Source organism: Mesoplodon bidens, assembly GCF_964165515.1.
Source record: "Mesoplodon bidens genome assembly, chromosome: 10".
NCBI classification, from domain to species: domain Eukaryota; kingdom Metazoa; phylum Chordata; class Mammalia; order Artiodactyla; family Ziphiidae; genus Mesoplodon; species Mesoplodon bidens.
This window is the reverse complement of record NC_138172.1, coordinates 57,302,110-57,317,828: the sequence shown is the minus strand read 5'-3', so window position 1 is coordinate 57,317,828 and position 15,719 is coordinate 57,302,110. Positions and strand designations below refer to the sequence as shown.

Here is a 15,719-nt window from a genome sequence, read left to right as displayed (position 1 = left end):
TTCTCCCCGCCCCCAACCCCCACAAAAATCTCAAAGTTCTGTTGATAGGAATAATAAATTGACAAATTCATTGTGGGATAGCAGAAACTTTACAGTGCAGAAAACACAGGAGGAAATTGTTACATATGTGCCTAATAGAAAACAAACCAAGGCCTGTCATTAGCTATTACTAAAAAAATTTCATAATGAAATTAGCCATTAAAAACAAAAAAGCCTTGAGTCTATGAAAGTTCAGTATTAACATGCTCATTACATATCGTGTAATGTGATGAGTTTATTACATATCCCATTGCAAAATTCTAAACAGATGTGTTTTAAAATAGGGAAAATAATGGACCAGCCTATCTTAAAGGGCTTTAATTTCAGTATTTATTAACTATCAAAAAATCACTGTGAAACACACACTATTTTGTTTCGTCTTCTTTTCTCACTGTTTCCTCTTTTCTGTCTTCTGCTTAGGAAAATTAGGAGGCAGGAAATAGAAATCACTTATTTTTCTCCATCCCCTATCAGTTAGTTCTCATGAGAAAGACATGCAGCTCTTCTAATATCAAAATAAAGACAATATTCAACAACTGATTCACCAGACTTTTATTGATCTTTCAACTTCAATAACATCTCCAAAAATAGTTTTCTTCTAATATTATGAAACAGATTTGAAAAGCAGGATTATTCACATTAGAGACTTGGTAGATACTTGTACTTCATATAGATGAAAAATATCACTTCTACATTTTAAATGTTTACTTTGGATTTTATTATAAAAGAAAATATTAGCATTGTATAATTATAAAAGTCATAAAAATTAGAACTATACTGTTATTATTATACCAAGCTATCAAATACTGTATAAATGAACAATAAAATTCAATTTCTATTTATTTAAATGTAGTAAACATTGGAAGAGAACCCCCCTACAAAAAAAAAAACCTCTTAATATGAAAGTAACAAAAGAAAAGCCACAACACAAGAATCAATCAATGCACAAAAATCTGATTAAAAAAACAACTGTTAACAATTACTCTAAGTCAACTGTAGAAGTCAATATATGCTAATTAAATTTTTAAAAATGATCTTTAGACAATTCCATTTCCAACTATGTTTTCCTATTATTGACACTCACATTACTTTTTGAAAAGTTAGAAAAGAACCAACTTTACATTAAAATTGCCATATTTTGAAGTATGAACACTATTTTAAATTTTGGATGTCCTTAAACTCTTTAAAAAACTCTTCTAAAAAAATAAATAATTGTTGGACTAAACCAAAAGACAGTTCACATAGTTCTACTGCATATGACAACAATGATGTGATCTACATAAATAAATTTAAAACATTAAATTATTTAATTTAAACATTTTTGAATTACAATGTTATATTAATGGCTTACACATCCGAAATCTGAGCACTTTAAAACAGGATTCACATGTTACACTGGTGAGCACATTTACAGAACTGATATACATGATACAATCCTTTAAAAACAACCAGCTCTGGTGTCATACCTCTGTTTCGGAAGCCATTTTCCTTTTTACAGAATTTTGAACCTGATTTTGCAAACGGTAAAAGTTATAAAGCTATTATATATATACATAAACTTTAGGTATATGGAAGAAACATTATTTTTAGATGGAGAAAATGGAAGTAATTTTGAGTGGTAAAGAAATCTGCTTTATAAATACATGCGTTAGCACATAAAAAATTCTGTCCTACACATTTTATATGCTTGGCAAATATGAACAATGATATGCCACAGCTTTTTTAAACAACTTGAGATTTATGATTGACAACATCATTCACACAAGCACACTCACATATACAACACCCATTAGAAAGATCGTGTGCCTCACTTTGTATATCTAACATCATTAGAGAATATATGGCATCATCCTTTTAACATAAGGAAGTTATTAGTTCATTGTCTTCTCAAAAGCGGCAATTTTAGAGTGAAATAGCATTCAAGTGAAAGTGAATTTCAGATGGTCAACATGAGGATGTATTACAGTCCTTGTAAACAGACGTCTATAAATAAATAAAATAGGTGGAGGAAAGAGTATCCTGAGGTGGCCCTGCGGCCAGGGTACTCAGTAGCACTGAGCTCCATCCTGGAAACCAAGGCATCTGAAAAAGTGCAGGGCTGTTTATATGAATTTATTTTATAAATGGAATATGCACAGGTTTAATTCTTTTTCACCTTGAGGTAAATCAGTACATAGCAATTACTACTGCTCATCTATACCTGTTTAAGGCAACATTTAAAAAGCAATATATGTAGTAAATTACATTTTCACTGTCTTTCAAAGAATGCTATCCATGACTGTTATTTTTCAAAAATAGTGGAAAAATATCATAACCACATAAAACAAGCTATTACTTAAACATGAGTTACCTTTGCTTTTCAATGGAGTAGTCAATCAGATCATTTTGTAAGTCAAGTAGTCAAAAGAAAGCAGAAACTATTAACAATCAGAAACAGTAAAAACACTGAGTGCAAAGCATTTTGCACATCATGGTTTTTCTGGCACTGGACAACTAGTATTCATAAATAAAACCACATAAACACTATGATCCCAGGTAGATTTCAGTTCAAATTTTAAAATTACTTCCCGTAAAAAAGCACATTTGTTAACCCTGTGACATCCAGACACTAGGGAATGGTGTAAGGAAATCCTCTTGTTCAGGTTCATCAGGGGAGATACAAAATCAGAGCAGCAAATACTGGGGTCTTTGGAAATGATTCTGCTGCAATGACTAAAAAGGAATCACTTCAATGGAAGCTCATAAACAGTAACAAGCACCATGGGTAATACTCTCTCATCAAGTGCTGACAGCATCTCTCTTCTTTAGGCAGTACCAAATGGTGCCAGCTACATTTTCTAAAGAAAATCAGCTACATTTCCAACCTCCCATATGAGGCAGAAGTTGAATCCATTATTTTAACTAGAATTAGATCACATGGTCTTAGATGAGGAAATTTTATTAGTTAAGTAGTTTAGAATGGATTGCTAGAATTGCTAAAATATCAGCTTTTGGCATTGCTCATGATCTTCTATAAGATCAATTCTTCATACTTTTGTACTTTAATTAAAAATGATTAAAGGAAGCATTGGAATTTCATTAAAATTTTCATCCTAACATTCATGTTATTATTTTCGATATTTCAGTGGCTTCTCAATACTCATTTGGTTTTTAGAAATCATCCTCTTGCCAAATCAGTTTCACAACCCCATTCATCCAGTCCTACAGGCTTAACAAGAACAACATTTATTTATTTCATATGGAGGTAAAAGTATATAAAAGATGACTAAAAAGATTTGCTAGAAGTTAAAAAGACAGCTCAGAAAAGCAAAATCTAAATAAAACATACAAACACAAACTAGGAAGAATGTCATCAATCTGAGCTATACATAATAGGTCTAAATTTCTTTTAAAATACAAATATGGCAGTGCTTTATATCAAAGATGTAAAATCTATCAACTGCTCTCAGATAATAAACCATAAATGCAAGTGAGCACCAACTATTTATATTAACAATTTACTCTATATTTGTTACCTTTTCAAATGTTTATATAATATTTAAGCATCATATCAATTAAAATAAATAAAGTATTTTAAAATGAAATCTATTAAATATTACCTATACAACAGAAAGGACAACATAAACAGAAAATGAAAGGTAATTCATAATAAAGTAATACTGATCATAAACCCACTTAAGAGAATTCTGACTCCTGATTATTTAATCATACTACTTATAATAGAAAAATAATCAAGAACTTGAACCTTAATTCAAACTAAACCACATTTTAAGTAAAGGGCAGCAAAAGCAGAGAATAGAGTAGGCATTTGGGGCTCTAATAGAGTACTAGGATTCAGAAAAAAATTTCTACAAAGGCAACAAAATTTAACTATCATAAATTGGTATTTTATAGCTTTTAAAATTCATAAACTAATGAGTGGTATGGGAGTTAAATTATAAAATCACCTGCAATTATACTTGTCTATTCGAATGGAGACCTAGATGTGGAGGTTTTAAAGTTTAAAATAAATTTCAAAAACATAAAGGTCAAAAATTGTAGTTCTTAGCTAGAAAGTTTCCACTGTTCTACCTCTATAGGGAAAAAGTTCCCATCACCTGTGAAACATCATGGACATGCACGTAATGCAACACACACACAGCAGCCAGGATACAGCCCCATCTGTGCCCCAGCACTGGCAGAGACACCCTGTTCTTCCCACAAAGCACTAGCAGAAAGGAAGTAATATGGGAACATTTCTTGCAACTCAATGAAAAAATTTAAATACGTATCACTTAAGGTTGGTATGGACTGCCACTGATGAACAAACAGATTTAAAGAAAAGTAGACTGAATGCATTTCCCACATTTTTCTATTGCAGAACTGAAAAAAATCTTCCAACAGAAAAATAAATATTTGAGTAGTAAGAATCATGTACCTCACTTCTAAGAGACCATTTCATTATATACAGTCTCCATGGTGCTCCTAACAAACTTCAGACACTACTTCAAAAAACCCCATAGTCATGCATAAATGGCATGACATACAATATTGCTATATATAGTGACATGAAATATTATATATACATACACATATATATGTATATATATTTATAAATAATTCCTCTTGGTTCAATTCTATAATGAAGTTTCAGCATCCATGTATTTCTTTGTTGGTTCATCTTCAAAACTTATTTTCACACTTACAGGTTTTTCAGGGCTATTTAAAACAAAGAATGAGAATAAATAATTTTGAAATGGTTAAATATTACATTCAAACATGGCCAACAGTAAATATCCATAAGAGCTTTTTGAGACAACTATTAATACCATAAACATACAACTTGCTATTACTATTTACTGCTTTCTTTTCATATCAGTAAACTTAACTGGAAAGGCAAATATTAAAAAGTCTTAGTTTTTTAAAGATATTTTTGCCACTAAATTTCACATTTTTCTTACAACTGAAGAGGAGCTCCTTAAAATTGGTCAGTGTATGATGACTGTGCTTGACTTAATAGTTTTACTTTATATGTGAACAGTTGTAGCATTTGACTTTTATTTTACTGACAAATTCATTAAAAATTAATCTTTGTCAATATAAATAAGCATCAAATAATTTCCTGAAAAATGTAACAAATCTTATCTCCCCAAACTTGGTTCACAAATACAAGATCAAAATACAATTCTACATTTTCAAGTTAATATCAAATACAATGATTCCATGTATATGGATTTAACTGATTAACTGATTTAATTGTAACATGAATATCTGGGCTTTGAAAATTTTGCAAAAGATAGAAACACGCTATGGTTTGCTGCCTTCTCCAGACAAAACTGAAGGAAGATAACCCAAACATTTTTCTGTTCAACAATGTAACAAAACATTCCCTTTCTTCCCATGTGATTTTGAATTGAGGGGCAACCTGAATGAAAGGCAGAAGTATAAAAGACAAAATAATACTACTGTAAGGTCTTTCTATTTATCCTAACTATACTAACATTCTGGGCCAGGGGTGCTGACAAGGTGTGAAAAATTACTAAGAGTAAAAAGAGTATCTAGTGAAATTCTGGCTGCATGAAATAATCCAAAAAGTTTAACTTAAAAACTTTTGAGATCAAAGATAGAAGTGAAGGAAACAGTCTAGCTTAGAGAATTAAAACTCAAGAAATGATGAGAGAAAAGCCAAAAGAGTTGATAACTGAGATTAAGTAGGAGCAAGGTTCTAAAAGGAGGTAGGGAAAGATATCTTGGAGAAAAACCTAATCAATCATTATCAAAAGACAGTTGCCAGAAAGACAATAACTAAGCAGAAATAGCTATGTGATTGCTTGCCTGGAAAAGTTTTAATTTTTGACACCCAAGCAGAATATACTGACACCCAACACAGCATCTGGCACAAAGTGTACACCAAAAAAAATAGTTGTTGACTATGAATGACTGAGTACTCTACAGGATAGTACCTAATTTCTCCAGAGACCTAAGGGATCAACGTACTAATGATTATCAAGCCAGAATTCCTGAGGTTTAGGTCTTGAAGTGAGTGGGAAAGAAAGAAAAAAGGGTTATTACATAACAAGAAATATAAGGAAGGGGTTATGAAACAGTTGTATAATACATGGTCCATTATAAAACTGAATGGCCTTTACACCCATGGATTAAATTTCTTACAAATATCTTCTAGGAAAATGTTTACCTCACCAGAAGAAATAGTGGGCTGAAACAAAGCAAAACAAAAGAAAGCCTTTTTTTTTTTTTTGGACCATCAGAAAGCATGATTGAGGTAGTATTCTATTTTAGTATTCAATCCCTAGTAATTATCTTTCTTTATATGGTTTCTGATCTTTTATATATGTATTCCTTATGTATATATTCATTTTTATTACAAAACAATTCTTTTTTGAAATAGGCAACTATAACTTTAAAAAATAACAAAACAATCAGCACCTATATCTGTTTCCAGTATACAGTGAAATGATGGATAGATGAAAGGAAGAAGGAAGAAAAAGAGGAAGAAAAAAAGGTTGGTTTTGTTAAGTAAAGACAATGGTTTTCCTGAAGAGCTATCCATAAGTAAATTGAAAGTTGGCTATAGTTAGAAAATGCATAAATCATTACAGCTACCTCGTGTTAGATCTGGTTACTTTGGCATTCTCAGTATTCATGGACAGTGCCTTCCACTGTGCAGTTTTGGCCATTTCATCTGATATGTTAACAACTGAGGGATCAACACTGAAGAACAAATACACTTTCTGGTTAGTATTCAGTACTTGCAAAAGCATTAATATTGTCATTCCTATTATCTGTATCATATTTGCTTTCATCAACTTAAAATTGAGAAAACTCTTTGTCATGCACTTAAACCAAGATCTAGCAAGATAGCAGTATTTTGCAGTTCTATTATAAAGGTCTCAAGGGGAACTGCATCTTTCTTTATAATCAAAACTAGCAATGAGACTAATTAAATTGGCAATGATGCCCAAAGGTGATTATCTTGGCTATAAGTATACTATTGAAATAACATAAAGGAATATATTAATGTGCTTATAAATATAAAAAGTGATACAGCCTCAAGTCAGTTAGAAAACTTTTATAATCTGAACAAATGTCAATTGCAGCAAACAACTATCCAAAGTATGTAAAGAAAAATTACAATTAGGATTAAAAAATCTTTTTTTCATAGCTTTTTTTTTTTTTTTTTTTTTTTTTTGCGGTACGCGGGCCTCTCACTGTTGTGGCCTCTCCAGTTGCGGAGCACAGGCTCCAGACACGCAGGCTCAGTGGCCATGGCTCACGGGCCTAGCCGCCCCGCGGCATGTGGGATCTTCCCCGACCGGGGCACAAACCTGTGTCCCCTGCATCTGCAGGCGGACTCTCAACCACTGCGCCACCAGGGAAGCCCTTTTTCATAGCTTTTAAAAATCATTAAAAATAATTCTGGAAAATGGGACACTTTAAAATTAGAAATTAAAATACTTCAACAGATAACACACAAAAAAGGTTTATAAGTACTGCTTTTAGCTGTTATTACCATATCAGTAGTATTTTTAGTATGAAGGTGTTACTATATAAAATTTATCAAAATCCAAATACTGTCCTTTCATCATAAGAAACAAATGTAACCATTCCATGTCTCTGTGAAATATTGCAAAAATTACCTCAAGACCCCAAATCCAATAACAAAGATATGCATAATAATTTTGGGCTCAAGGTTGTCAGTTTGGAGTAACATGAAAGTACTAGGAAATTAACAGGAATATATCTGCAAGTCCTTTTTCTTCACCAAAAGGAAAACATTTCATGCAAACAAGCGACAAATACAAATGTCAAATGAGATGTTAAATTAACAATGTGCTGGCAGCCAGGTTATAAATGACTAAAGAGCAGTCATCTGTTCACACTTTAAATCTGCATGTCGTTTATGATGTAAGACTGCAGTAAAGAGTGACGCGACCACTGGAGACTCTCTAGGAATGGCTGCTTCACTAAGTGAAGTTTTTAAAAGTGCACAAATTTGGACACCCAAATTCACCATGGCAGAGCCATACAACTTGAAACTCTCTCTACCCCAAGAAAACGTTTTTTTGCTCAGTTGCCAACTTCAAATAACTGAAGAGAGAAGTTTTTGAAGCACTTTCTAGCTTCTAAATGATCTTCTCTAAGCAAGAACATTCCCGTTAGTAGAAATTGAGACCTTTTTTGAAGAAAGTATACATTTTGTTTTTCCCCAAAATAAAACTAGATGGGAAAAATTTTGTCTACATTAAATAAATTATTTTCATATTTTATAGGACTTTATGGTTTCCAGATGCTTTCATATGTTATCTCACTCCATTTTCATGGCAAGTAATCCAAAGCTACTTAAGATTTAAAATTCTGGCAAATAAACAGGTCAGCCAGTTCCTGGCATTCTGGATGTTCAAGTTTTAATACAAGTGACATTAATCATGGCTCACGTCATCATTTAAAAGACAAAAGTAAATATACATATACCCATTCTTTTTGTTAAATATTTGACAGTGTAAGCATGGACTCCATTTAAATTTGTCAAGATCCATGTGTAATCACAGTGAGGAAGAGATAATGCAGGACCTGCAGAAATTAAGTGGCAAACCATCTCAGCAAACCGGTGAGTCACCAGTAACTATCACAGCAGTTCCTATACTCTTTTTAGCAACAAAGTCAATACATTAATTCATTTAGCAAACATTTACAGAAACTAGAGAAGCAGAGCACTCTATCTGGATCTATCAACATGTCTAGACCTGGCATTTAATTTTAGGTAGATACAAATTTGAGGGAAAATCATGAAAGGTGACAAAGAATAATACCAATGATAAAAGTTAATAATACCAATGACAAAAAGTATTAGAGAAAAATTACTTGTGAATTCATTTATCAAAACTAATCAACATGTACAAGTCCAAATGTGCCCTTATAAAAACTATAAAGATAAGTTAAAAATGAAAAAAGGTTGAAGCAAGATAATGAAATATCAACAAACATTTTCCATTAACTGGTCAAGGAAGAAACCTATATATATATTCTAAAACTGACTTTTCTTCTATAAATGGCCAGTCATAAATAGAATAAATGTGTAGAAGAATCAGATGTGTACATAAATAATAGAGGTTTTTAATCTACAAAAAAGCTGACATTTCCCAACCTCTATATTTAGTTCTTAGATTCAAATATAAATCGCCAAAACCATACGTGATAAACTATATATAAAACTTTATTTTCCCCTAGTATGAGCCCTCACTGCCAATGGCCAAATCACACCTTTGGAAACCGCAGGAGAGTTCTAGGGCCTTTAAACATAGTCACATTGTCACAGGTTATCAAAAAATGGATTACAAATGTTTATTTTCCAGCATACACCAACCCCAGCCATAATGAAAGGCAGAAAAAAAAAAAAAGCTGTACTACTGAGAGAATGGGAATATTCTAAGACTGATTTTAAACTTCACTGAAACAGAAGGAGTGATGAACGACAAGACAATCTCTGCTTGGCATGGATGCCAAGGTCTCCTTCACTCCTCCCTGCAAGTGAGAAGGGGGGTGAGCCAGTGACTTTCTTTTCCACCTGCAGGAAGCCCTCCTTTAGCCCACATGTCAGATGCAGTGTTTGTCATCTTTTAAAAAACAGGTAACACGACTTTAAAGAAACATTGCATGGCTTATTCATGCACCTGACATGTATATGAAGCACATTTTAAAGGATGAAGCTGCATCTCACCTGTATTTTAGCGCCTTAACTGGAATCTGCAAGAGGCTTCCCCCTTCAAATGGAAGATGCACAGTATCTTCACCAGCTTGAAGCATTCTCTCAGCTTCCTTTAAAGCACATACATGAAGAGATTACTTTTCCCAGAATATTTCCAAGAGGACCAATTAATATATTAATATATATATATATATTAATATCTTAAAGAATCAGAAAACCAAACTGACAATATTATTTAATCTGCCATGACTGAAAATTTTACCATGAACACATACTTGTAGCACAAGCTGAAAACAACCACTTGTAAAGATTTTAAGAGGTTGTAACTTTCACTTCTATAAGTTAATCACTGATACTGTTAAAATATCAATTTAGCTACATAAATTTTATTGTCAATTATTACATAGGCATACAATGAGCGACAAAATTCTGTGAAACCTCATAACTCTCATTATAATATAAGCAAAACCTCACTTGGATAAGGCAGGGTTTCTCAATCTCAGCAATACTGACATTTAGAGCCAAACAATTCTTTGTCTGGGAGGCAGTCCTGTGTATGCAGGATGTTCAGCAGGCCACTAGATGCCAGTAGCAGCCCCTTTTTGACCATCAGAAAGTCACCCCAGGTTGAGAACACCTTAGCTAAGAAACAGCCAAAATCATGACACAATTATAATGGGGAGGGTGGGCAGTACAGGAAAGACAGAAAGAGCATTCCCTCCTCTGTCTTACTGATAGAAATCCCACTACTTGGGGGTGGCGATGCACCCAGTTTTAACAAAAATAATAAAAGATAAAAAAATAAAACCTAAACTAAATTTCCCAGCACTCCTTGCAACTCAGTGTGGTGCCAGTGGAAATTCCTGGATGTCATTTCTGGATGGCAGGGTGGAGATGCCCACGGTCTACCTCCTGCTGTCTCTGATGCTGACATGACAGCTCAAACTCAGCAGCCCTTCTGACCCATCAGGGGATTCTGAGGATGGAAAGTCTATGCCGAGCTGGGAGAAAAGCAGCAGAATTCCTGATAACTTTGTGGAGCCATCACACCAGATCACTTACTTTCAAGATTCCTTTTATAGGAGAAAATAAGCTCTTGTGTTTAAGCCAGATTTACTTTTGTTTTGTGATATGCAAATAACCTTATTCTCCCTGATACAGGAATAAGCAAGCAATTTTACCTAAGTATTTTATAAATAGATTGTATCCTATTTGAAAAATCATCAAATTCATAAATATTTACATACATATATAGCTTTGAAGGAAACAAAGCTCTTAAAAATTTTGGAGACTCAATTCAAATGTTTTAATTGGTGTCCTAATTAAAAAGTCAAAATTTTTGTTGAAAAGTAAATACACAACCAGTAATTTTGCCATAAATCAGCACTGAAAAATCAATCGAAACCATGAAAAAATGCCAACAGGCCCTAAACGCATTTGTCTGCAAAACTTTAATAAATGCTTTTCCATAAATACTACGCAATATAAGTTATAAATTATGCTGATTTCCCTCAAAAATTAGAAAAAAAACCCAGCAATTTTGAGATCTATTTAAATAGGATCACAACTTTTAAAAATGTATATCTTCTTATCTTTGATTTTCAAACAATATTCTGAATGGGAAAATTAAGTGAGGCACTAAAATCAACAAAATCACCTATGCTACATACTCAAGTGTTTATTTGTCCTTCTTACTAGGTTATAGTATTGAGCTGGTTATAAAAAAAAAATCAAATTCAGAAAAGAGTATTCAGTAAATCTCAGTATACAAATCAACTAAGGGTATATAATACTGAATATAAAAACTAAAGTTTTACTGTACTTTCTGTAAAAAGATATTTACTGAAAGTCCTTTTTGTCCTTACACTGGGTTAGCCAAAAAGTTCATTTCCATAAGATGTTACGGAAAAACTCAAACAAACTTTTTGGCCAACCCAATATATGCCAGATTATTAAAATGCTGTTAAAATTAAAATGTATGCTAAAATGTACTTATGTACATTTAACATAAATGTACATAAAGGCAAGAGCTAAAGGCAAGTTGGTATGGGTAAGAGCCTGTGTTAGGACAAACTACCTACTAACCTCTCTCTCTCTCTCTGTTTCCTCATTTGTAAATTGGGGATAATAAAAGCACCTATACTTTATAATAATAAGGTTCTTAGGAGGACTGAAGGAATTGATTCCATCAAAGTGACTATAATAGTGCTTGCTACTTGGTACAAAATATTAAACAATAAGTGAATAGTGTATGTTTAAAATTCTTTTTTTACCTCTTTCTCTTTTTTCTTTTTGTCGTCTTCTTTCTTTTTCTTACTTTCTGGCATGAGATCATCAAGCCAACTAAGCTCTCTCTTTGTGAAACACAGATCCATGAGTTTGCGTACAAAGACTAACGCAAGAACCTTTAAAAAGTGATGGAGAGAATATTAAGTAACATCTAAAAATATACAAATTATATCACTTGGAGAAAAAGTATTTATTAAATCGTAAATTGAAAAGTACTTCACATATTTTATTTTAAAATGACTTCATTCACCATCTTATTTCAAAGAAACTGAGTCACCTATTTATCTTTTTCAACTTTCTGCTCAAAGACAAAAAGGAAATGACATTTTTAGCCTTTTCCTATATAAATCCCTTGAACTCTGCATAAAACTATAAAGCAGATTAAGCATGATGAGTGTCTTCACAAACATGATTATTAATTTTTATGACGACTTTACATTATGTACTTTAAGTAGATATAATTTTTAAAAATCTCCTCAGCAATGCATTAGAGAACCCATTTTCCAGCATTACGTTTTAACTTTCAAATTATATTTGTGAAAAAGACACATTATTCTTTAATTTGCTTTTCTTTAACTGCTGCTAAGGTTGAAGATGTTTTCAAATGTTCACTGGACATTTGGATTTGCTCTTCTGTTTTTTTTTTTTTACTTTACTTTATTTAAAAAAATTTTTATTTTTATTTTGTACTGGAGTATAGTTGATTCACAATGTTGTGTTAGTTTCAGGTGTACAGCAAAGTGATACAGTTATACATATACATATACATATATCTATATTCTTTTTCAGATTCTTCTCCCATAGAGGTTATTACAGAATAACCGTATGTTTGTTTCCTATGTCTTTGAGTCTGTTTGTTTTGTAAAGAAGTTCCTTTGTATCATTTTTTTTTAGATTCCACATATAAGTGATATCATATGATATTTGACTTTCTCTATCTGACTTAATTCACTTAGTATGATAATCTCTAGGTCCAACCATGTTGCTGCAAATGGCATTATTTCATTCTTTTTTATGGCTGAGTGACATTCCGTTGTATATATAAATACCACATCATCTTTATCCATTCATCTGTTGATAGACATTTAGGTTGCTTCCATGTCTTGGCTATTATATAGTGCTGCAATAAATACTGGGGTGCATGTATTTTTCAAATTATGGTTTTCTCTGGATACATGCCCAGGAGTGGGATTGCTGGGATTGCTGGATCATATGGTAGCAGCTCTATTTTTAGTTTTCTGAGGAACCTCCATACTATTCTCCATAGTGGCTGAACCAATTTACATTCCCACCAACACTGTAGGAGGGTTCCCTTTTCTCCACACCCTCTCCAGCATTTACTGTTTGGAGACTTTTTGATGATGGCCATTCTGACCAGTATGAGGTGATATCTCACTGTAGTTCTGATTTGCATTTCTCTAATAATTAGCAATGTTGAGCAGCTTTTCATGTGCTTTATGGCCATCTGTATGTCTTTGGAGAAATGTCTATTTAGATGTTCTGGGTTGTTTGTTTTTTTTGATATTGAGCTGCATGAGCTGTTTGTGTACTTTGGATGTTAATCCCTGTCAGTCACATAGTTTGCAAATATTTTCTCCCATTCTGTGGGCTGTCTTTTCATTTTGCTTATGCTTTCCTTTGATGTTAAAAACTTGTAAGCTTGATTAGGTCCCATTTGTTTATTCTTGCTTTTATTTGCATTACTCTAGGAGGTGGATCCAAATAGACATTGCTGCGATTTATGTCAGTGTTCTAACTATGTTTTCCATCTTCTGTTTTCACTATTTCCTGTCTTTTGCCTGTTTTTTCAATTGACTTCTGTTCATGAATTCCTAAAAGTTCTGTGTAGTTTGGACAGAAACACTTTATCTGTCTTATATGTTACAAATATTTTCTCCCAGTTCACAGTCTGATTTTAATAAGGACATACAAAACAATTATCATGTGGTCAAATATATCATCTTTCTTTTACTGTTGGATTTCTCTACCTTCTTTGAAAAATTACCTTCAATCACTGGATTATACAAATAATCTTCAAGATTTTCTACTACAATTCATTTTAACATTTAAATCCTGAATTGATTTATTATTTCTTTTTGAGTATGATATAAGATAGCAACTTTATTTAGCTCCCAGTATGCAGTCAAATCTTCTAACACTATATACTAAATTTTCCCATTTAAATGAATTACTGCCTTTAATGAAATAATCCACTTATGTTATTCAGGTGGTAAATTCTCATATATTCTTACAAATTTCTGGACTCATTAGTCTGTTTTTCTCATCTATTTGTCAATTCCTATGCCAATTTCATACTGTATTAGCTATGCTGACTTGACAGCAATTTGTAAATATTCAGTTATCAAAACACTATGGTGGGCTTCCCTGGTGGCGCAGTGGTTGAGAATCCGCCTGCCAATGCAGGGGACACGGGTTCGAGCCCTGGTCTGGGAAGATCCCACATGCCGCAGAGCAGCTAGGCCCGTGAGCCACAACTACTGAGCCTGCGCGTCTGGAGCCGGTGCTCCGCAACAAGAGAGGCCGCGATAGTGAGAGGCCCGCGCACCGCGATGAAGAGTGGCCCCCACTTGCTGCAACTAGAGAAAGGCCTTGCACAGAACTGAAGACCCAACACAGCCATACATACATACATACATACATACATACATACATACATACATACATACATACATAAAGGAATTCCCTTAAAAAAAAAACAAAAAAACACTATCATATTAGCACAGGAACAGTCAAGCCCCTCACCCCTGCATCCAGCCAGGAATTCTGAATTATAATTATCTTTGCTTTGCTATTCTCTGGTATTTATTATATCTTTATCTTTCATTAATATACAATTTACATATAGTAAATAAAAAAATATCAGGTGTAGAGTTTAATGCTTTTGAAAAATACATGTACTCTTGTAAAGCAACCCCAGTAAGATACAGAATATTTCTACCATCCATGATGTTGTGGCTCTGGTATCTATTTTTCTGTATAAACTTTAAAATTACCCAGTTCACACTGATACCAACCCCCCCACACACAAACACACATGCAAATAAAACTAGTAGGCTTCATACTTGGAAGTGACATTTTTATAATACTAAGTATGCAAAACAAAGAACACGGTATATATTTCTATCTGTTCAGGTCTTAATTTTATGTCCTTCAATATTGTTAAGGGTTGACTTGTGTCCCCCATGAAAATATTTAGGTCCCAGCCCCTAATACCTCATAATACGACTTTATTTGGAACCAGGATTGTTGCAGATATCATTAATTAAGAACAGGTCATACTGGAGAGAATGGGCTCCTCATGCAGTATGTCTGGTGTCCTCCTAAAATGGTCACGTGAAGACACAATGACACACATGGAGAACACAAGCAACCACAAAGGCACATTGGAGCTATGCAGCTGCAAGCCAAGAGAATGCCAAAGACTGTCAGCAAAACCTAGAAGGAGGCAAAGAAGGATTCCCCTGCAGGTTTTGGAGGGAGCAGGGCCCTCTCCACACCTTGATTTCTGACTTCTGGCCTCCAGAACTGTGGCACAAATTTCTGTTGCTTTAAGCCAATGAGTTTGTGATACTTTGTTATAGCAGCCCTAAGAAGCTAATACAAATATTATTATAAAGTTTATTTTTCTTTAAATAGGTTTCTCCTTTTAAATTTATTAACTATT

General features: G+C 33.2%; 1 protein-coding gene across 5 annotated transcripts in view; it reads right to left on the bottom strand.

Moving 5' to 3' along the window:
- Positions 1 to 1,323: 1,323 nt before the first annotated feature.
- Positions 1,324 to 15,719, bottom strand: part of SLC4A7 (solute carrier family 4 member 7) — a 117,659-nt gene continuing 103,263 nt past the window's right edge. For 3 of the 5 annotated variants that reach the window (XM_081247723.1, XM_081247725.1, XM_081247726.1), the window contains 4 exons: positions 12,019 to 12,150; positions 9,758 to 9,855; positions 6,643 to 6,750; positions 1,324 to 4,737 (listed from right to left, as the gene is read on the bottom strand). In XM_081247723.1, the coding sequence (XP_081103849.1) occupies positions 4,656 to 4,737; positions 6,643 to 6,750; positions 9,758 to 9,855; positions 12,019 to 12,150 (420 nt within the window). In that variant the 3' untranslated portion in view covers positions 1,324 to 4,655. The remainder of the gene's footprint in view (positions 4,738 to 6,642; positions 6,751 to 9,757; positions 9,856 to 12,018; positions 12,151 to 15,719) is intronic. The other 2 variants (XM_081247724.1, XM_081247727.1) reach the window with 1 other exon arrangement.